Source organism: Rutidosis leptorrhynchoides, unplaced genomic scaffold (assembly GCF_046630445.1).
Source record: "Rutidosis leptorrhynchoides isolate AG116_Rl617_1_P2 unplaced genomic scaffold, CSIRO_AGI_Rlap_v1 contig383, whole genome shotgun sequence".
NCBI lineage: Eukaryota > Viridiplantae > Streptophyta > Magnoliopsida > Asterales > Asteraceae > Rutidosis > Rutidosis leptorrhynchoides.
The window spans coordinates 20,940-44,434 of NW_027266620.1; the positions used below are offsets into that span (position 1 = coordinate 20,940).

Here is a 23,495-nt window from a genome sequence, read left to right on the forward strand (position 1 = left end):
GAATATCTATCTAAATTCAAAGTATAAGTAAGTATATATTACATGAACCCTAATTATTATATCACTTGTATTAGTATATGCTTAATAGGTGAATTTTAACAATGTTATGGTAGACTAGTTGTAAAGTAGTGAAATACTCATAAAAAATTTACTATAGGCAAAAAAACATGTAAATTATATGACTTGGAGCTATCTGCTTGCCTTTATATATATATATATAAGGATAAGGATAGGGATAGGATAGATTCACTTTTAAGTTAGATTTTTTAATATATAAATAATGTTTGTCTAATGTATGACTGGAAATTATCTCTTGCAGGTTGATGGATTAATGGCGAATTCGTTGGTGAAATCGACATGAGAGGATGTCGAGCTCATCTCTCTTATTTTCTAATTAATGTTTGGTTATATTGATTGGTCGCCCAATTTGTAATTTTTTCCCCTTCAGATTGTTGTTATGTGTGCTTTGATTTTGTTAATTAATTGAGGAAGCAATCAAAAATGATTTTCTTCACATGTCTTCTTCTTTATTTTTAACTACCAGCACGTAAACTAGCTAGTCTTATCTCTTTCGCATGTGCAACAAATAATATATAATTGAATCCAAAGAAAGCAAAAAAAAATATTAGTAGAGTAGAAGCTCCCCATACGTTGCACCAACTTTAAAACGCTAATATCACATTATTTATATCTAATTATAACATTGTTCCAATTTCAATATCGATAATCGAATTTGTATTCTATAAATTGATTCAAAATCGCTAGACCAAAATTAAACTGAAAAACTCATCATCTATGGTAATATCAATTATCGATATTGATTCGTCCACGGATGAAAAGTAGAAAGTGGTGAAGAGCACGTGCTTCTTGTATGATTGTACTCGGTCTTGATTTTAGGAAGGAGAAGGACTCTGAAGAGAGTGGTTGAGCGTCTGCGGCCTACCTAGGCCAACAAGGCTCACCTAGAGGCCGATAGCTAGGCTAGACTCTAGGCATGGACACTGCTCTCGGAGCCGAGAGGTGTCGAAGTGTGTCTGTCGCGTGTGTTGTGTCTCTAGTGATAGAGAGAGTGTACGGAATCGAGCTAGTGAGCTTAGGTTGTGTACAATCAAGTGATGGGACTCTTGTGAAATATGTCACGTCAAGAGCTATTTATAGGGAGTCACTAGGGTTTATCCGGAAGTGACCATTATGCCCCCGAGTGCAAATCAGGACCATCAGGAGAGGGGGACTGAGAGACCCATGCAGAGAGGGTTTTCCTATCGGTCTTTGTCTAAGGGTCTTGGAGTTGTTCTGTGAGGTCAGGCTCCTTCCTTGGGCGAGCTTCCCCAGGCGGATCAGGGTGGCCTACCCTCGGGTTTCGGTCTTTCCGAAAGTCCTTTCCCTATCATTTGCCCCCTTTCTTGTACGAAGAGTGATCTTCGTATAAGAAATGAGATTGTGCTGGGCCTTTCGGAACGTATCAGTTCGATCAGGGTTTAGAAAGTCGACGCCACTGAAGAAGCTTTCGGCTCGTTGTGGCACGCGTTCTTCATGATGTGGGCTTTGAGTCATGAACGTATTCATGAGATGTCTTGATGAATTTGAAGGCGTTCTTCACGCTTTGATTCATAGTTGCACCGATGAGAAATGGCGTCGTGTCGATCTAACTTTGACTTGCATTGGTTCACAAGGTGTTCGATAGATCGAGCTTCCAGGGGAGGAAACACGGATTTACTTGTTTTAAGGTGAACCGAATTGAATCGAAAAGATCCGAATTGAACCGAATCGGTCGGAAGGAAACGGATCGGGTAGTGCTTCGTGATTGGCGGAGGTGAACCGACTGGTCGCTGGTCGACCCGGGCACGCGAACCGATAGTGTAATAATGGCTATTGATGGCTATCGAGTCCCTCCGTCTTCCACTTTGTGTGCAAGTTATTTCATCATGCTTTTCGACCTCCTTATAAATACCGTCTTCCCTTCTCATTTTTCCACTTTTAGCAAATTTTGAGGGAGCTCTGCTTCGTTTAAAGAGACAAAGCCCGATAAGCCAGTGAGAAACCGAGAGAGACTACTTCTTCGAGCACTTTAGCCTAACTTTTCGATTTTTGTCCTTGATTTCAAACTCTTTCTTCAAACATATTCAAGATGTTTTCCAAACCTTCCAGCAAGAACAACAAAAATGTCGAGGTTCTATCTCCCCAATCGAACTTGCCTCCGAAACATACAGTGAGGGTGCCAATCAAGAAGAAGGAAATTATAAAGAAGCCCAGTACGACCAATCCTTCGGTTTCAGTCGCAGGGCCAGCAACCGAAAACGCTTGCCCTACGACGGCGGAAAAATCGCTCAAGACAGTCCATCATTCGCTTTTAGCGGACGATAATTTCCTTTAACCTTTTCTTTACCTTGTAAGGTCATTAGGGACTCTTCACCTCTCGTCTATATTGTTTTGGTTTCACTTGGTGGCTTCTTTAGGACACTGAAAGGCCGATACTTGGACGAAGCCGACAATATGGGACCACGAGTGGGTCCAATCAAAGTTCAAATGAAGATGCCGAAGACCGGTCTTCAGGGGAAGAAGAATATGATCAGTATGGAGATCATGCGAAGCAGTATGATGATGTTTTCGGTATTATGACTCGGAGGCCGGCTGGTCTGATGAGGATAAGGATGAGCTCTCGTCCGAACGAGATGTTGAGGAGGAGGTGGTGATCCCTCCTAAGAGAGAGGCCGACATGAGCTTCACAGAGATAAGCGTTATCAACTCAACGATCACAGACCAGAGGTAATTGGATGAATGGATTGATCTTTTCTGCTTTCTAGGACGAATCCTACTACTTTGAACTGATGGGAGAAGACGAGAGGATCTATGACTGGCCGAAAAACGGCTTGGCCATGCTCAAACTCACTTCGAGTATGGTTTGAAGGTGCCATACACCAAGTTCTTCGTGGACTTGATGAATCAGTTGGAGGTAGTTCCTCAACAATTCATTGGTAAAGCAATCGGCATGATATGTGTCTTCGAGATGCAGTGCCTGTTGATCGACGTTCCAGCCTATCCTTGGGTCTTCAGAAGCCAATGGAAGATCTAGAAAGAGTACCCTCTCGAACCCGAAGAGTTTAAGAGGAGATCCGATACAAAAGCACTGAGAGCTAAGTAGAAGAAAGGCTTGACCATCGGCTCTTCTCGAAAGGGTAGAGTGGTACTCCTTGACTCCAATGAAGAGGACGACCAGTCAGATGAGCTCGTGGATAAAGGATCCAACACTGAGGCAAATAAGGTTGAGGTTGGGAAGCCGAAAGGCAAGGAAATAGCCAAAGAAAAGCCATAGAAAGGCTGGCTCGAATTCCACAAGAGAGGTAGAACCAAGACGATTATCCCAGTCGTGAAGAGACATGTGAACCAGCATTGGGGAGGTCACTATGCAATGATTAAGGGCCCATGGGACTATAGGAGGATGTTAAGGAGAACCTATAGGAAAAAGCCAGAAGATAAACCCATTCGGTTCAAAGACCTGAACGAAGATGAGAAGCGCGTTGAGAGCCTTGGAAAAGGCTGGTAAAGAGAAGAGCGATTAAGTCAACATTTTGAGTGAAGAGAACCTTCACAGGCTTGGAAGAATGGCGGTGGATCCATCACATACGTGTCGGATCAGTTAGTCATTTCTTCGGATTGAAGTGGGTTCTATCAGTCTTCGTCTTGTGATTAACGAGGATTCGATGTGATCTAGAAAGTGTCGGGCTTTGTCTTATCTATGGCAAGAGCCAGATTCACCTTGTTTCACTTCTAGTTTAATAGTTTATTTTTCATTTACATTCCTCGAGTCTAACCCTTCTCGGCTTATGTCTTTCGCAAATAGCTCAAAGTTGAGGGAGAGGGCCAGGAGGACCAAAGAGCAGCAGCTTAGGATAGCCAAGCTGAATGAAGAGAGGAACCAAGGGAAGAGTCAAGAGAGGGAGGCCAATGACTCTGAGACCGAGAGGTCGAAGGGTGTCAAAAGGGAAGCTCCTACTGTTGAGACCTCCAAGCCTGAAGTAGTTATCTTGCTCTCGTCTCCCAATGCCCCCAAAGAGCCAAAGAAGGCCAAGATGGGAGGCGCCACCGCTTGGAACCCTCGGGTTCCCTTCCCGAGGACCAAGTCGATCCATGAGGATCCGACTAAGGCGTGAGAGTTCGCCTCCAAGACCATCACGGATGCCGATCAGGGCTCATGTCTCAAAAAGGCAACAAGGAGTTGTGGGTCGAGACTTACGGGTTCACCAAGATGGTAAGCCTCCGAGCTTGTAACTTTTCTCTATTCCATGGGTTCGACTTCTTTCCGAGTTTCGCCCTCGAGGCTTGGACAAAAGTCGAAACCATAGGAATAGAGGGTTTCGGCTTCACTCTCGGCATTTGTCTTTACTTTTAAACGATCGAGAGCAGGGTTGTGCTTTGTCTATAGGGGAGTTGAACTCCTATTCGGGCTTCAAGGTTGGAGCTTGGGCAGGGGCTCAGCTCCATCGATAGACAAACGGTAATCGACACCGCTCTCTCGACATTTGTCATTTGTCTCTATTGTGCTATGTTATGCCATCGAGAGGGCTCGACTTCTATTTGAGTGTCAGCATCGAGGCTTAGGCAGAGGTTGAACTATATCGTGTGGCATATTCCGACACAATAAGAATTTCATTCGGCATTGGTTTCCATCTTGCTATGTTCTGCTATCTCACGGATTTAACTTATATTCAGGTTTCGGAACCGAAGCTTGAGCAGAGGTCAAATTCGTTGGGATAGCAGATTTCGGCCAGATGGGTATCTCTATCAGAGTTTATCCTTTAGTCGGAGCGACGCCAAGTTGTATCCCCTACGGAGTTGCACTTCTTCTCGGGCTCCGGCATTTGGAGTTTTGGCAGGTGTCCAACTCTATAAGAAGATATAATGTGGTTAGCTGTGGAACCTTGACTTGCGTTTCCTCTTTAGTCAGGGGTAATGCCACGCTTTTGCCCCCTAAAGACTTCGACTTTTTCTCGGGTTCCATCTTTGTGGCCTTAATAGAGGTCGAAGTTCATAGGGAGGTAAAATGCAGTTAACTATAGCATTATCTCATCGGCCTTAGTCCTTCATTCTCGACATTTTTATCTCATTTTTTACTTCACTGTTTACTAACTCCATCTCTTTATATATATTTTTTGTTTCCCGGACCCTAGATCATTGCTTCGAGATAGGGAACCGGTACTTGGGCGTTCGTCAAGAGCGAGCCACTCTAAGGGAAGAGCTGAGAGGCATCAAGCTTGAGGTTTCGGACTTGAAGGAGCAGAACCGAGAATGCCGACCTTCACAAGGGGCTGCTGGAGTCGGCACAAGCGAGGATTCAGACTCTAGAGGACAAATCTGCTGTTGCCATATCAAAATACCAGGCATTCGAGCAATTCTTCCGGGATGCTCATGTGGCCCTTGAAGACCAAGAGCTCCAGTTCACTTTTAAGTACTACCAAGAGGCGTTGGTGGATTTGAACGAAGCTGGAGCTGTTGGATCGGGTCATCAACCCTTACAACACCAATGCCGAGGAAAGGCTCGTGGAGGAAGGCGTGGTTCCCCCGGAAGGAAATGAGCAGGTTGAGGAAGAAGTTGAGGAGCTTCATGCCAATGACCATGGGGCCAATGCTAAGGAGAAGGAAGTTGGAGAGCATAAGGCTACTGGAGAAGAGAAGGAGGTCGAGAAACTAGTTGAGTCATTGCTCGTCGACTCGGGCCGGGAACAAACTGCGGAGAAGACGGGGGTCGATGAAGTCTCGGTAGGCAATGGCGCTGCCGACAAGAAGCAAGACTCTATCAACCCTAAGGTCCACACTGAGAACCTGTACTGAGCCCGAGTTTTCGGAGAGATAACTCGCCTTCCTCTCGGCTTCGCTCTCCTCTCTCTCGACTTCTGTCTATCCTTGATGTTGTACTTGTCAAAACATTTTATGGACAAATGTACTTGCCAGATATTTGTTTAACCTTTTGATGTTTATATTTCATTTTTATGCATTTTGGATTATTCATCTTGTTTTCATTTATCGATTTTCTGTACTTAGCGGATTTTACATCGAATTATGTTGTGTGTACTATACTTGCCCTAAAAAACGAAGTGATCGACTCTTGTTTGATAGGCCGATCACGTGATGTTCCCTCGGTCTTTAGGTATTTACGCTTAACTTTGAATGGTTGCCTCCACCAAAACAAGGCAAATCTAAGTCGTTTAGACGTTAGTTTGGCTATTTTTTAGGTAGGAGGACCGAAAGCTTGCAACGTTGCCCGAACGAAACGAAGTGATCGGCTATACTAGATAGGCCGATCACTAGTTGTATAACTTGAGGATTTATATTTTTTCACACTTAGTGCTAAGTGGCTATCCCTTTTGAAAACAAGACAAACTACATCACGCAGACGTAAGTTTGGCTATCTTTTCTCCGTGATAAGCATTTATCGTGCGATGTTGCCCGAACAAAACGAGACGAGCCGAGAAATTACTCGGGTCGGCTTGTACACTAAATCGTGTCGAGTCTTTACTCCCTTCTTAAGGTCTTAAGGTTTTCCACTGATGTTGGAGCGACTAAGGTTTGAGGAATTTCGCTTTTGAGCGAGTTCGACTCGTTCCTATAGTTGTCGGCCTTCGTCTCAAGTGTAAGGGCGACTAAAGCTGGAGGGTTGTTGGCTTGCGACTATCCTCAACTTATTGTTGTCGGCCTCCCTCCTTGTTCCCTTGTAGGTTGGCTGAAAAGCCTAAGGATGAATGCCCTTTCGGATAAGACGCGTGGGTCTATTTTGGCCGAGTTTGTAGGTAATTTCATCTAAGCTAGGTAAACAAACTTACAGGCGAATGACTAATAGCTGCCTCATGGGGCTTTCATAAACAAATAAGTGAATGAGTTTTAAGTGCCACAACGGGGCTTTACAGATAAGTTTGCCGCAAGGGGCCGAATAGAAATGTTTTTCAATAACCAAGTTTCCAAAATTCCGATTTCGCTCGGGAGTGTCGGGCTTACCTAGCAACATGTCGATGTTAATATAATGATCGGGCTTTCTCGATCCATGTCCACTGGATTGGGGAGTTCTTCAAGGGTGATAAGCATGAAGGTTGGTAGTGTGCCAACTCCATGGAATCTTCTTGCCATCCAATTCTTCCAAGCGATATGAGTCGGGCTGAGAGACACGTACGACTCGGTATGGGTCTTCCCAGTTCTGGCTCAGCTTTCCCACTACTTCCTTCGGCTCGTAAGCCTCCATTTTTCTAAGCATGAGATCTCCTACTTTGAAGGCTCGGTCGCGGACCCTCATGTTATAGAATTTAGCGGTCAGAATTTTCTACTTTGCGATCCTAGTGACAGCATCATCTCGGACCTCATCAATAAGGTGAAGGTTGAGTAGGAGTCCCTCCTTGTTCGGAGTGGGACCATAATGCTAAATGTGGAATGAGCGAAGCCAAACGTCGACTGGAATCACGACCTCGATGCCATAAGCAAGCTTAAAGGGAGTTTTGCCTGTTGCAACCTTGGCGGCAGTCCGATAAGCCCATAGCACCTTCGGGAGTTCATTGACCCATTCTTTTTTTGGAAAGTCTTTGAGTTTTTTATTGAGTCCATCCAAGATCGAGCAATTTGTTACTTCCACTTGACTGTTAGTAGCTGGGTATGCAACGGATGTGAATCTTGGTTCCATTTCGTATAGCTTGAGGAAGTTTCGTATGCCTCACAGTCGAACTGCTTCGCATTGTCAGATATAATGAATCGAGGGAGTCTGAATCGGCATATTATCAACTCCCAAATGAACGCTTGGATCATTTTCTTGGTTATGCTAGGTAGTGCTTTAGCCTCTACCCAATTTATGAAGTAGTCGATTGCAACTACCCACTGTCTTTGACTCGACCCGCGAGGGAAGGGACCGAGAATGTCGATACCCCAAGTGTCGAAAGGGATGGGTGACATTATTGGAGCGATTTCTTCTGCTGGTTGTCGCGGTATGGAAGCGAACCTTTGGCATGCATCACATCTCTAGACAAAGTCAAGAGAGTCCTTGCTGATTGTCGGCCAATAGAAGCCTTGACGAAGTATTTTGTAGGCCAAGGATCGGCCTCCTAGGTGCTACCTGCATATACCCTCATGTGTTTCTTGAAGAGCGTAGTCGGCATCCTCCGGGGCTAAACACTTGAGAAACGGACCCGATATAGACCTTTTGTACAGAGAACCACCAATGATTGTATACTTCATGACCTTTCGCATTAGCTTCTGGGCTTCGGTCGAGTCATCGGGCAGAGTCCCATCCATGATATAAGCACGGATCGACGTCATCCAGTCGGGAGAGCACATGATCGAGGCAATCAATGGCATATCTATCGAAGGTTTTTGTAGGATCTCTGTGTTGACTGGTCGATCTATATCTTCAAGGTTGCCCGAAGCCAACTTAGATAAGAGGTTGGCCTGTTGGTTTTGGTCTATAGGCACGTGTTGAACCTCGAAGCTGTCGAACTGGCTCAAGGGAGCTTTGACCATTTTGAGATACTTCTCCATTCTTTCATTTTTAGCCTCATACTCCCATGTTACTTGATTTTCCATGAGTTGAGAATCGGTGTGGATCCGTATATTCTTTGCTCGTAGACTTTGGGCTAAACCAAGACCGACAAGCATGGCCTCATATTTGGCCTCGTTGTTGGTGGAGTTGAAGTCCAAGGCGAGAGCGTATTCGACGGGAAAGCCATCAGGGCTTGTAAGTATGATGTCGGCTCCGCTGCCTGACTTGTTTGAGGCTCCATCAAAGAATAAATTCCAATATTCGACCTCCGGCCTTTCTGATATGACAACTTGGGTAGGATTATCGGGCTGGGTGTTCTCATCGTCGACTCTGGATTTCTTTTTTCGCTCTTCGGGTATGGTACATTCCATGATAAAATCTGTTAAGGCCTGACCTTTCACCGATGGTCGAGGAAGATATGAAATGTCAAATTCTCCGAGCTCTACTGCCCAATTGATCATTCGGTCGCTTGACTTAATGTCTTGAAGGATTTTGTGAAGCGGCTGCTCTGTAAGAACTCGGATCAAATGAGCCTGAAAGTAGGAACGGAGTTCCCTTGCTGCCATAAAGCGAACTTCTCGACCTTTGAATACCGGGTCTTGGCACCTTGGAACATCTTGCTCACGTAGTAGATCGGCTTTTGGGCTCGACCTTCCTCTTTGACTATGACATCACTGACCGCCACCTCTGACACAACAAGATACATGAAGAGGGGTTCGCCCTCAATCAGCTTGGCTAGGAGTGGTGGCGACGAGATATAGTTTCAGCTCTTGAAATGCCTCTCGGCACTCGAACGTCCACTCGAAAGCCTTCTTGAGGGCATTGAAGAAAGACAAGCACTTATCTCCCGATCGTGACATGAACCGGCCGAGAGCGGCAATTCGATCCGTGAGACGTTGAATACCTTTGGTATTGGTCTGTTCGGTCATGTCAATGATAGCTCGTATTTTATCGCGGTTTGCCTTAATCCCTCTTTGGGAGACCATCAGACCTACAAACTTGCCTGATTTCACCCCAAAAGCACATTTCGAGGGTTGAACTTCATTATGTATTGGCAAAGTACCGAAAAAGACTCTACAAGGTCGATAATATGGTCCTCCTTTCAGACGCTCTTGACGAGCATGTCATCGATGTAAACCTCCATATTTCGGCCAAGCTGACCTTTAAATATTTTGTTCACCAACCTCTGATAAGTCGCCCCAGCATTCTTGAGGCCGAATGGCATCACAATGTAACAATAAAGGCCCTTATCGATGATGAACGAAACCCAAAAAGGCATCCATGAAGCTCAAAAACTCGTGTCCAGCCGTTGCGTCGATTAAGATATCTATCCGCGGGAGGGGATAGTGATCTTTTGGGCACGCATCATTTAAATCTCTAAAGTCAATGCATATACGCCATTATTCATTTGATTTCTTCACCATAACCGGGTTAGAGATCCACTCTGGGTATAGAATTTCATCGACGAAGCCTTCTTGGAGTAGCTTGTCTACTTCTTCATCAATGGCAACTTGCCTCTTTGGAGCGTAGGCCCTCTTCTTCTGTTTGATCTGCTTTCGTGATGGGTCGACATTCAACTCATGGCCCATCACATCGGGATCAATCCTGGCATATCGGTCACGGACCAAGCGAAGACGTCGTTATTTGTTCTTAAGAAACCGACTAAGTCGTCTCTGAGTTTACCCTGTAGCTCGGAGCCGATGAAGGTTACCTTCTCGGGCTCGTTGTCTACGAGGCGGATAGGAACAAGTTCTTCCACTGGTTCGGTACGCGGAATTGTGAAATCATCTCTCGTATCAAAGTCGGGTCATCATGAAGATCTCTGTCGGCACGTGGAGCCACTGAGGGTCTTCTTGAGGATTCTCTGGCCATGGATTGGCCTTCTTGCATATATCCGGTCAAGGCGACCATCTGGGTCGTTCAGTCTGGGAGAGCGACCGACCCGACCTCCTAAAGAGGTCGATCTACCGCGAGGTGATCGGACTGGGTCTTCTATGGGACGGGAGAGATCGTTCAAATCAGCAGTGTTATAAGAGAACGCCTGGTGTTCTTCATCGGGAACTGGAGAAGGAGCAGCGGCACGGGACGACTCAACTTCTCGGTCTTCGTCGGGACCCACCACCTCAAATCGGATCCTAGGCGGCATTTTCCAGATACAAAAATGCTAGCCTGACCAAGAACACAACTTGAGAAAACAAGAAACCTTATATACGACGGTCTTGATTTGAGGGCAGAATGGTCACTTTCTAAGATCTCCGTCGGTGCCAAATGATTCGTCCACGGATGGAAAAGTAGAGAGTGGTGAGGAGCACGTGCTTCTTGTATGGTTGTAGTCGGTCTTGATCTTAGGAAGGAGAAGGACTCTGAAGAGAGTGGTTGAGCGTCTACGGTCTATCCGGTCCAACAAGGCTCACCTAGAGGCCGATAGCTAGGCTAGACTCTAGGCGTGGACACTGGTCTCGAAGCTGAGAGGTGTTGAAGTGTGTCTGTCGCATGTGTTGTATCTCTAGTGATAGAGAGAGAGTGTACGGAACCGAGCTAGTAAGTTTAGGTTGTATACAATCAAGTGATGGGACTCTTGTGACAAATATCACGTCAAGGGCTATTTATAGGGAGTCACTAGAATTTAACAAGAAAGTGACCATTCTGCCCCCAAGAGCAAGTCAAGACTGTCAGGAGAGGGGGACCGAGAGACCCATGTCGAGAGGGTCTTCCTATCGATCTCTGTCTAAGGTCTTGGAGCTGTTCTGTGAGGTCAGGTTCCTTCCTTGGACGAGCCTTCCCAAACCGATCAGGGTGGCCTACCATCCGGCTCGATCTTTCCGAAAGTCCTTTTCCTATCGAATGTAATTGCAATATTTTATTTTTGATGGTCAATCAGTGTAGAACATCCTAACCCCAAGTCCCCGATCAAATCTCGTCAGACTTCAACTATTACACAACATTATTATGTCAAAACTTGAGTTTTCGACTTACTAATCAGTAAAATAATTTTCGTAATGCTAATAAGAGAGAATCGACACCAAAGAGTACATGTGCTTTAATTAGTGATCAGTTGTGTTTCAATAACAGGTCAGAAATCGAAATCCTACTAATAAATACTTACGAGTAACTGGTTTACAATTAATCATCCATCGTGATATATTTCAGCATCGCATAAATACCTACTAATAATAACTTTGACATGTTTGTGGTGTTGATGTTTTTCTATATATTTCCAATACTAAATATTTTGTGGAACCGTTTTGGTCTCGACCTTTCTTGAACCACGAATCTGTAAGTGATTAAGACACCAGGATAAGTCATTTTTCCGGTCTATTCCGATTCAGAAAACCAATAAATGGTCACTTGACAGTACTGCTCAATATCGAACGTCTACATCATCTTATTACCATAAAAATAGTCACTCACTGTTAAATTGATGGAAACTTTTATCAGCACCCAGAAACTAGATACTAGCTTGTGTAACTTGACTTAATTGACGACCACTGATATCAAAATTTTGAATTAATAATGCGAAAATGATTGCAAATAGTTAGTACAGAAAATTATAAATGTATTTAAAAAAAAAAAAAAAAAACCTAAACATTTTAATTGAAATTGATTAAGAGGTGAACATTTGTAGTCTTCTCGGAAATCCCATTTTCGGGACGAGAAGCTTAATGACAGTAATTAAGTGAAACCGGGATTGCCATTACCGGTTGAAGTGTGAAACCGGAAATCCCATTACCGGTTTGAGGCTTGATCCGGCAATCCCATTCCCGATTTAAGGCTTGATCCGATAACCCATTACCGATTACAATTAATTAAAAAATTTAATCAAGATTAGTTGAACCGGAATTGCCATTTCCGAAATGACCTTTCTATGTTAACCTCTTCCATTAAAAATCACAAAAATAGCGCGCCCATAGTTAGTATTGACTAAATGTACTTTTCAAGAATTTCTAAGATTAACAATGGACTGGAGGTTAGCATTTGACAAAGATTTCTTTCGACCGATTGATTATTAATTCTTAAATCCTATTTAGGTTTCAAGCACGTGAGAACTAAACTCTAGAGTCAAACAACTGTCAAGAGACGATGAATGGAGCTAGGATTCTAGAACACTTAAATTGTTTTCCATTGGGTGATAGCTTAGAAAATGTACCATGTTGGGTTGTTTGTAAAACATAAATGCAAATTTCTTCAAGATAAATGTCACCAAGAACCTTTAAAAGATGGTGCAAACACACTCGCGCCATAGCCATCAACAGAGAAAACAGAAAGCAACCAGACAAGAAGAGCACACCTAAAAGAAGAAATGCATAATCAACTTTCATCAAAGAAAAAACGCAAGATATACCGACGACTTGAGAAGCTTAAAATCACGAAAAATTCTTTCTATATCAATCTCAATGATACGACTCTATTCCTATAAACACGAAATGATTAGCCACTAAAACCCCATATAAAATCTAAAACTGCAAGCTACAACTCAAATTTTGACAGGGGGCAACCGATCTAACCAAAACAATTTATAGCCACTCCACCTGGAAATGAACCCTAAATTATGAAAATTCAAAGGTGGGGTAATAATAAGAAGAAAAGAAAAGAAAAAAAGACCATACTTATTCTCTGGACCGAACTATATATGTTACAAATCCAACTAAAGGATTGCTCAACTACCTGCTCAAGAGGACAACGAACTAAACAACAGCCTTTCCAATACAGCCAATCAATCATCAAGACGATTTATTCATTTGTACGTTGCTTGGGAGGAACCTGATGTGTTTACACTGTTTTAACTTGGTGAGAGCTTCTTGTGCCTTTCCCAGTCTGAGATCCACATAAATTGCAGTAAGAATGGCTTCTGGCCTTCCCGGCATAAGCGACAACGCTTGGGTCACGAATTGGCTTGCCTGCTGGAGCTCGCCTTGTAATGCTGACATGGCTGCCAGATTTGCAATGAGGGTCCCACGTGCCTCCTCTGGCTTGAGGAAGACGACGCCTTGAGCACCGTCAGGTTCAGGTTTGGAAGTCACGCTCGACTCTTCAGAATCTAGAGTCTTCTCAACCAGCCATCTGTCAAAGTCATCCTGGCTAAAAGGCAATTCAACGTTATTTTCTCCAGAGATGTAAACAGACAAGTGCTTGGCGGCTTCATTTGGCCTGTTCAGTGAGCAGAGAGCCTCAGCCGCATAGACATGTCCAAGGAAAGTGTAAATTCTGGAACAATCTGGAATTTCCAAGAGAGACTTTGTGCACGAGAGGGCTTTCAGAGGGTTTTCCAATTCCAGCTCTACATATGCCAAGTAGGATAGAAGAGCTTGCTTGAGCATATGATTTTCTCTCCTTCGAATACTTCCATAATGAGAGACGGAATTCTGAATTATCTCTAAGTTCGTTCCAAGTTTCTGCTCTTTTATGTCTCCGTTTGTGCTGAGTGAAGGATTTGAGGCCTTAGGATCGAGGCCGGAGACGTTTTTTGGGATTCACATTCTTGGAAGCTTCACTTGATTCGTTTTCCTCAGACGTATCAGACTTCGAGTTCTTCACTTCTGTAGTTTCCAACAAGTGCAGTGCAGTAAACAGACATTGCCGAGCAAAAGACATTGAGAGCTTCGGCTGACCATTGATACACGATGCCTGAGCATCTTTCTCTGAAGAGCCAACCTGCTCGTTCCCTGATATCCCGTCCTCTGTCACGAGTTGCCTCCATTTTCCCTTGCCAATAACACGAACTTTCACCCCTGATTGAGATCCACCGGATTTTATATGGCCCTTCTCTGTGGCCATTATACAGCATTCAGCAAGCCGAAGCCATAAGAGAGGCTTGTTATAGAAAACTAAGCTCGCTTTCTGGAAACAGGCAGCAGCAAGCATTGGTTTTCTACAAGCCAAGTACTGCATACCACAGTTGTATGTTATGAGAAGAGAATTATCTTGTGAAATAGCTAGTAGATTCCGAGGCTTTTCCTTCCGAAGAGATGAACAATTAGTCAAAGCCTTGGTAAAGAATACCGATGAGATATGGTATTTCCCAAGTTGATAGTAAATGCAACCCAGATTGTTTTGGATCATGCTTGAAATTGCAGTCTCTGTCCGGTTACTTGAAGCCATCAACAACTTGATAGCTTTACGATAATTCCCACGGGCAAATTCAAGCTGGGACTTGAGTAGGAGAGCCATAGAGGAATCTCTCCCACGAGCAACGTTCATGGCCTGCTTGACTTCACGCTTTGCTACCTTGAGATTCCTAGTCAGAAGTAGAAATCGAACCCTATAAAGCTGCAACTTGAACTTCAGATCAACAGTAGACAAAGACCTGTCAGGTTGGGGTCTCAACAGATCATTTGGAGATGACAGCCCCGCCGATTTCGCAAAGTTCTGTCCTCCGATGTCCAGTGATGATAACATGGTTTCAAGAGTTTCCTCTGACAAAGTTCTCGTCAAAGGGTTTTCCAAAGCATTCACATCAGCTAGATCTGAGTTAGAACCATCTGCAGTTGAGGAACTGCTAGGCACAGAGGAAGACTTTGTAACTACATGTGCAGATGGTTGTAGCACAGAACTTCCACTGTCACCTTGACTCACACAGCTGACACCAAAAGCTCTCTCCAAGTAATTTAGCACATCCTGAAAACAAATAAACACAGTACAGGCAATTTATCATTAGAAATCAATCTAAGTTGCATGTCATCAAATGCTACTAAAAACATAAGCATTTGTCGGGAATGCATTATGAAAATATTCCAGAAATACAAGTTTATGTGTCAAGTGGTCATAAATGACCAAACCAGGTTATAAAGAACAATTAATTCATATTTAAAAAGTTAAGAATCACTAATGATGATAACTAAAATTAAAAGGCATGCTGGCTTCCTGGTTTGTTTCAACACATGTGTTCTTTAAGAAAGAAAGTTTATGTCCGAGAATGGAGACCAGGCCCAAGAGATGATATTTCAACTTGTATATGCAGTGAGCATGGTATTAACTACCATTGCATACTACAGAAATTACACTTTCAGGATAACATGAGAAGCTATGTAATTTCACAGTGGAAATTGCAGCGATGATGCTCCGTCTAAAGCAACGTAGCAAAAGCACTCTCACTTGAGTGGTTACCTTTGAAATGCAAGTCGACAAAGCAAAAAAAATTACTTTGAAAGTTAAACTACAAAACAAAAAGAAAAAGAAATTTCATTTCTAAAAAAGCAAATGCCTTTCTATTGCATGTAATAAAAGGCTTCAAGGAATTAATGGTCCCTGATAAGTAATAATATTACCAGTTAGAAGTTCATCTTGAATGCAACATTTATCGTTACTGTACATGGTACAAAATTTGCATTAAAATATTTACAACTTACCACAGATCTGGTTGCGTCATGACAAGCTAGCAAGACATCAAGCAACAAAAGGCAAATGTGAAGCGCTGTCGTCTGCATGCAAGATAATCAAAAATGTCGTTAGCTGGGATCTAATTGGTCGAAAATGGGGAAAAAACATAGTAAAAAAGTATCATACCTCTTCTATCGGTTGAATATTGAGATATAGAGGTTCTAGAATCGACAAAGCCTTTGCATAGTCATGAAGGTGATACCAGATGATCGCCTGCATAACACAAACTTTAGCATAAACAGCTTGAGCCAATCAAAAACTATAGTACCCATAGCCCATAGTAGCTACCCTAAAACACTAATCATATATGTATAACAGCCCAAAAATTTCCCGGTGACCATAAATAACTCAAGGTTACATACTGAGTTTAGTCCTGCAACAGAGGTATCACTTTCATCTGGGTAAAAAATGCCACCACTACTGGAAACGGAAAGCTGATGTGCCACACCACCACTTCCTCTAGACCCCAATATTTTATTTCCAACAGTGCCAACAGCTTCTAAATGTTCTCCTGACGCGCAGGCAAGCTCTTGGCTCCTCTTCTGAAACAAAAAATATCCAAGGTAAAACCTACTGAGATGCGGTTTCTTAAACTTTTACAGTACATGAAATTTCCATTTCATTACAGAAGTAAGAGTAATCCACGAGATGGACAGCATCATACCTTAATGTTACTGAGTTTGGACAGCAGCTTCTTTGGATCTGAACAATCATCCCGGAAGAAATCCACAATCGCAATATTGTGAAGAATCTGGTGCAAAGAATTGGTCAGACACTTAAACATGTAATGCAACAAAGGTATTCACGAGCACTACAACGGTCAGAAGCAAAACTATAAATGGTCAAGAATAAATCAAACCTAAATCCAGCTGGATAGAAGCATACAAATATATTTTTCAATACAAAACAATCAATATCTAAACCAACAACCAGTCTTGGTATCATTTGCTTTTAGATTGAAGTCATAAGGTCATTTAGTATCATAAATATTATTATGTAAATGTAAAAATCAGAGCTATAGCTAATTTATAAAAAGCCAAATGAAGAACATTCATTGAAGCACAAAATGACCAAACAAATGCTTCAGCTTGAGAGGTTAAGAATATGCAGCTTTCAATCAGCAGTGTCTTTTCCAATAAACTTTTCCAGCCATAAAAATACTCATACAAAACTCATAAAAACTTTTCCAATCAACATCTGATTAAAAACCCATTAAAAAAATATAAGTAATTAAGAATTACAACACAATAGCTTAACAGAAAGAATGAGACAAACATGTACTTTATCATCAGCTTCACAAGAAAGGAAAGCACACGAGTCACAACGCGTTCAAAATATGCAGATAATGAACAAATCCTAAAGGAAAATGAATAACTAAATTACAAAAGAAATTGAGATATAAGTACTTAACCGGCTTTCAAGAAAGCACGTGATTCACGACACAGTCAAATCATATCCTAATGGAAAATGAGTAACGAAAAATTGAAAATACTTGGCAATTTTTACTTAAAGAGTACTTTATCATCCACACGAAAGGAAAGCACACGAGTCACCACACAGTCAGATCGTACAGATAACAAACATACCCTAACGAAAAATAAATAGCTAAAAGTACATCAAATTTGTGACATAAGAGTACTTTATCATCAGCTGCACAAGAAATGAAGCACGAGTATACAGTAACAGTCAAGTTTGACAGATACCAAAAATGTCAACATATCCAAAAATGAAGCACGGGTATACAAACATATCCCAACGGAAAATAAATAACTAAATACCAAAAATGACACATTCTCAAATGCACTATAAAGGTAAATTGCCAAAACAGCACAGGACTAACACATATTGCTTCACCAATCACTGAAACAAACTTTCCCAAGATACCAAATTTCCGACTAAAAGCCAGGGAAATACTAAAGAACAACACATTGATCAAGATTATCTTTGAGAACCAAGCAATGCACCTATCCCAGCTCATCTCTCTCTTTTCCTAGAGAATCTTGAACTCGCGAATCAAATTATTTCGACTAACCCGAAGAAAACACTCATTTTAAACCAAATAAGCCCTAATTCAAACTCCGATTTAAAGAATTTTCCTCAGCTGACCAAGACATCTATAATCACCATGTTTAACAGTACCTCAATGTTTCAACTTTCCATCACTCAAATAAAACTATGCATCTACCCATCATCAAAGCAGCAAATAATCACATGAGACTCAATTGAAAAAAAAAACATGAGGTCGACAAAGTCATTGACAGAGAAATAAGCAACGAAACAATACAGGAACACACATGCATGATGCATCTGATAAGCTGCACTATGTATCCAATGAAATGAAATCAATTTAAAAAACTTGGAAGCAACCTTGGGATCGTCGCTTTTCTTCTCCAGCAACTGAGTCAAAATTCCAAGGCACTCATCGAACTTTCTGGACTGGAACAGCAGCGCCGCATCCTTAGCAAGGGCGGCGTTTACAGATAGGACTCTATCATCTTCAAACCGAGGAAGGGCTTCCTTCTCTGTTGGCTACCGCCGCCGTCGTCGTCGCCGCGACCGATTGCGTCGTCGAATCTCTCGAATCCATAGGAGTTTTGATCAGATCGAAAAAGTAGAATTAAGAGAAGAGAGAGAAACGAAACCCTATCACTGAGTACTGAGACCGGAGAATGCTCGCAAAAAGCCAAAAACCCTAAATTCTTTCCTTGAATTCGAAATCGGAGTGAGGATTTTAAGTGAAGAGTTTTATTTCATTTGAGAGATGGATAGAGACGAGAAGATTAAGACTTTTTTTTTTTCTTTTGGGGGGATTTGTGTTTTTTTCAATAGAGCCCCTTGTGTTTCAATATATTGCAAAATAGGACAGGACCCGTATCAGTGTCTGCAATTTTGGTTCGAGTCTATTTTCCAAAGTCTCCTGATATTACTACAGCCGACCAAGCGCGAAACGATTTGATTCGAGTGTATTTTTAGAAAAGGAACTTCAAATGCAATGTACTGTATATTTTTTACGTCAATTTGATTATTATCTTAACAGATTTTATTAGTAATGAATTTAATAACTCAAAAAAAATAGTAATGAATTTAAAAGAAAATCATATTCATGAACTACATTATATGGTACAGATGAATTTATTTTTTTGGCTAATCTATCATTGAACATCGCATAACAACATAAATATTCGAATGTGTGATTTGTTAAATTGATTGGACTCATGTTTATTGGTCGAAGTTTTACATGATCGGCCATAATGAAAGCCCATATAAGAGTAATCTCACAAGAAAAGCCTATTAGGCCCATATGTGCTAATATAAGTCAGAGTTGTAGACTACTACTGGCTACTGCTACCAACCCAATTGGCTCTTCGGCCAGGCCACAATAGAAAGAAATTCCCTTTTTTTATTTATTGTTTTTTATTTTTTTACGTTCGAATTTCTGTATTCTTTTTATATTCTTAAATTCAAGAACTACCTGCTGAATTGTAAATAAAAAATAGCTAATATTTATTATAGATTAATAATTAATAGAATTTATATTTGATAGAAATGTTCGGTTGTATAGGAGAAAAAATGAGGTGGATTCATTAAAAATTCACAAATGATAAAATGGTAAAACGAGATTCGAAACTTTAACATCTTACGAATATCTTAATCATTAAACCATTAATAGACCACTAACTTGATTGCAAGAAAATTGAAATCGAGTTGAAGGTTAATCTGGAAGATATTTTTTTAATTTACCATAAGTTAGTAAAAGAACTAAAAATATACCAATGGAATGTTGGTCTATGGAAAATTGGGAATCACTTGGTTCTCTAAATCGCACATTTTAAAGTCTAATCTGGAAACTAAAAATACTGGGTGAAGGAGAACTCCACACAAAATCGCAAATTTATACACAAGCTATAATTTAGTAGAATGATCTTGTAAAATATTATTTTCGTCTTAAAATAATAGTCAATTTTAAAGTATGATTTTTAAATAAAGTTTTCGACAAAAAATTTTTTGTCTTATAAATTAAGATTAAATGTGCCTTTTCACAAAAAATGACATATTTAATCTTCATTTATAAGAAAAACATTTTTTTATCCAAAAATTTTGTTCAAAAATCAATTGACATTTTCTAGGTTCTTCTTTTCCAAAGAAAAAAATAAGTTTCATGGTTCCTATAAAAAAGGTCTGTTTTTATTGATTTAAACCAATTTATGTGCCTGATCTTTCCAAGTGGCCCCACATCACCAACAAACAAACTGATCGCTTTTGTCCTTTTTTCTATTTCCAGTTATTATTATGAGTACTTAATTAGGTCGATCGTCACTTTGTTCTGGTAATTGGGTCCACCAAATATATATAGTCTCCAAATCAAGACCGAACATATTTCTTCATTTACGGTTTCCATTTTCAAGTCTTATGAGTTCATGAGTCACCGGTTCAAACTACATATCACAATTTATATATGTGTGTGTCTTTTACATAAGAAAATGCATGTCAATAAAATTTAAATTTCCCAAAAACATGCAGTTTTTAAAACAATCTACCTATTGATTAACTTACAGAATCTATCAATCAAATATTTCTCTCAAAGTATAAGATCGATCAATAGCTTATATGGAGTATTTATTTACATATTAGTTTATTGTAAATTTTCAAGCGTTATTTAATACTCCAATTGAGTATTATAGTTCGATATATTCCCTTATCAAGAATAAGACGTGATGAACATAAGACATTGGTTGTTTTGTCTTGACGCAAATGCCAATCACAAGAACAGGCAGCATAGACTTAAAGGTTGTATTAGATTAAGAAAAAAGTGTGTATATACAACGTTCGTACTTGATCACTCAACATTACCTTTTTTTTAGTTTTGATGACTCAACATTATTCTTTTGTGACTTGGATTAACGCGTAATTAGTTAATTAGATCAAAATTAATGAATCTACCTACATGTAAATCGTCTACAAAGTCTTTTTTTCCTTTTTTTTTTTTTTCTCTTAGGAGGTGTTACAGATACATAATAGACTATTGTATTTTCTATAGGTGATAGAAAATTCAAACGGGTGATCTCAACATGGAAAGGTTTGGTTGGACAGGGTGATGAAACTTGCATGAATCATTGAAGCTCCAATAATTGATTCAAATACCAAAATTTTATTACCACTTGATTGCTATGTTTTTATTATATTTTACTTTCAAATATCTCTAGATAATTGCGTGTGACCAGACAAGTGGAATAGTGGATTGTGTATGTATTTTCTCTAGACAAGAACGAACGAACAACGCAATCAAATTCAAGAAACCACTTAACATGGTGAGATGAGATCCCATCTTCTGTTGCAAGTGGCCAGCTCTGAGATCGCCCATAATTAGTATGGTTGTCACATATATGTTTGTTAGGAAGAAAAGAGCAGCAATTAAACATTGCCTAAGAATGAGGAATTTGTTTTACAATCTCTTGTCAGTTATCCATATATTCAGTTAGAATCGTAGATTATAGGTTGTTGTAGATAAACAAGTCAGGTCATATCTTTAATCCACGACTTTGAGTCCTTAAAAATTAAAGAATATTGATGTATTTTATCTTTGAACAATTTCATTCCTGTAATTTTGTAATCGCCCCAAGAATAAACAATCGCTTAGCCCATCATATCGCAAACTTTAAGAATAATGGAATTGGTCGATCACCATACTCTTTAAAAAACATTACGGATAATGATTAATACAACTCATCCCTTTTAAATTAAATATACATATACATATATAAGGTAAAGTATATAGTTCAATAATTAAACTTTCAGAAACTGAAAGCAAAGAACCCATACGTAAATAGTAAGCATTTGACTGCAGATCAAGAAGTTATTGGTAGGAAGCCTGTTATATACAATATATATTTTTTATTATAAGTTGTACATTGATGAATGATTTTAACACCTTTAGCATTTGTGGAGATAAAATAAAAAAGTCCTTGAGCTATAGACAAAGAAATACCCATAAACAAATATCATCTCTTCTTCATGAACACACAATTAATCGGAAAGCCGAACAAGATTCTTATTTTGCATTTTCGAAATCACTATTACTTCCTTTTTAAATTCATTCAAACCTTTTCATAGTGTTTCTCTTGCTCTTCAATATCACCATGATCTGATAATGTTTCTTCCTCTCTTGCAACACAATTTATCAATGTATATCCTAATTCGGACATGTTTGTAGCACATTATGAAAAAGTCCGATGTATGTAACACATTATAATTAAAGACATTCTATAAATATTTAAAGTTAATCAGTGGCAGATCCATGATCGAGGACAAAGTTGACGTTTTATTAAATTTAATTAGTCCATATGTGGTTTTAAAGAAATTTATAGTATAAATTAATATATTAAATTTATTTTAATGTTATTCAACTGTAAAAAATTAACCACTATACTAAAATTACACACATATAAATAAGTATTTGCTAGTGCGGATTTTTTTTTTAAAAAAGAAAATAATAATTAAACTTAGATTTTCTTTTAAAATTTATTTATATATAATGGAAATTTTCGAAATTCGCTTGGTAAAGATTTTGAGTTGCAAGGTATGACCAATTAGCCATTTATAATATAGGTCCAAAGTATTATAGAATTAATAAATAAAAAAAATTGTTGGGAGAGGTTCAAGTTCTAGTATTATTAAATATTTATGTGTATATTGATCTAATCTCTCGATAAGATGAATTAGTTGAATTGCTATTTATAACAAAAAGAGTAAATATGTTAAGTGTAAAAATTGAGAGATGAAATATATATGATGATAAAATAGATATCTATCTTTCTTTAAATTTGACGAGACATGTTAAATTTCATGAAAAATCCGTATAAATTAAGGAACAAAATGATGTTGCACCGGTTCGATCTCAGTACCGCCACGCTCAATAACCACTGCATCATAACTTCACATTGAACCCATTGTACTAAATTCAAAACTTTATTATTTTTCTGAATATGATTGAAAGATAAAATTAATTATACTAGAGTGCTACTACTATTATATATAGGAAAAGCAGCTTTCATTTTTACGCTTTGTCAGGGTCTAAAATCAAAGCATAATCTGTGAATAAAAAATTCTTATACAAGTATAAAAATATCAAATTATTGAATGTTTAGATATAGGTTAATGAAGTTTTGTACGAAGTCTCACTTTCAAAAAATAAAATAAAATTTATAGTCTTACAAAAATATAATTTTTTCTTATACAACTAACATAAATACACATGAATCAATTAATAACTAATGTATGCCAATGTCCCTTAAGCAAGCACCAATGTCTTGCCCTCCAAAAACATTTTGAAGATGAGCCCCTTTTAACTCTTTTAAGTCCTAGGTTTAAGGAGAACACCTTCAGTAGTGTTCCACAAAATTTCACAACTTCTTCACCATATTTTGTTATTAATTCCCCACCTTAATTAAGTAATAAAATCTATTTTGCTATAACAAAAAACTAATTTATGTCAATAGTATTAACAATACGACTTAATGAATTTTATACAATGATTTTTTTTTAATGAAAAATTATATAGCTATGAATAATAAATTTCAAGCTAGAATACTTATGGACACATACTAAA

At 39.7% G+C, this 23,495-nt stretch overlaps 2 protein-coding genes across 2 annotated transcripts; both read right to left on the reverse strand.

Annotated features, from left to right (window-relative positions):
- Nucleotides 1–8,085: 8,085 nt before the first annotated feature.
- Nucleotides 8,086–9,078, reverse strand: LOC139883322 (uncharacterized). The gene has a single exon (XM_071867515.1). It carries the CDS (start codon nt 9,076–9,078, stop codon nt 8,086–8,088), a length of 993 nt encoding a protein of 330 aa, XP_071723616.1.
- A 4,155-nt stretch (nt 9,079–13,233) lies between these two features.
- Nucleotides 13,234–18,476, reverse strand: LOC139883327 (uncharacterized). Its single transcript, XM_071867517.1, is given in 8 exon segments — nt 13,234–13,980; nt 13,982–15,127; nt 15,859–15,930; nt 16,016–16,102; nt 16,252–16,431; nt 16,554–16,640; nt 18,257–18,388; nt 18,390–18,476. Coding segments are annotated over 8 exon segments (2,538 nt in total).
- Between the last annotated feature and the right edge of the window lie 5,019 nt (nt 18,477–23,495).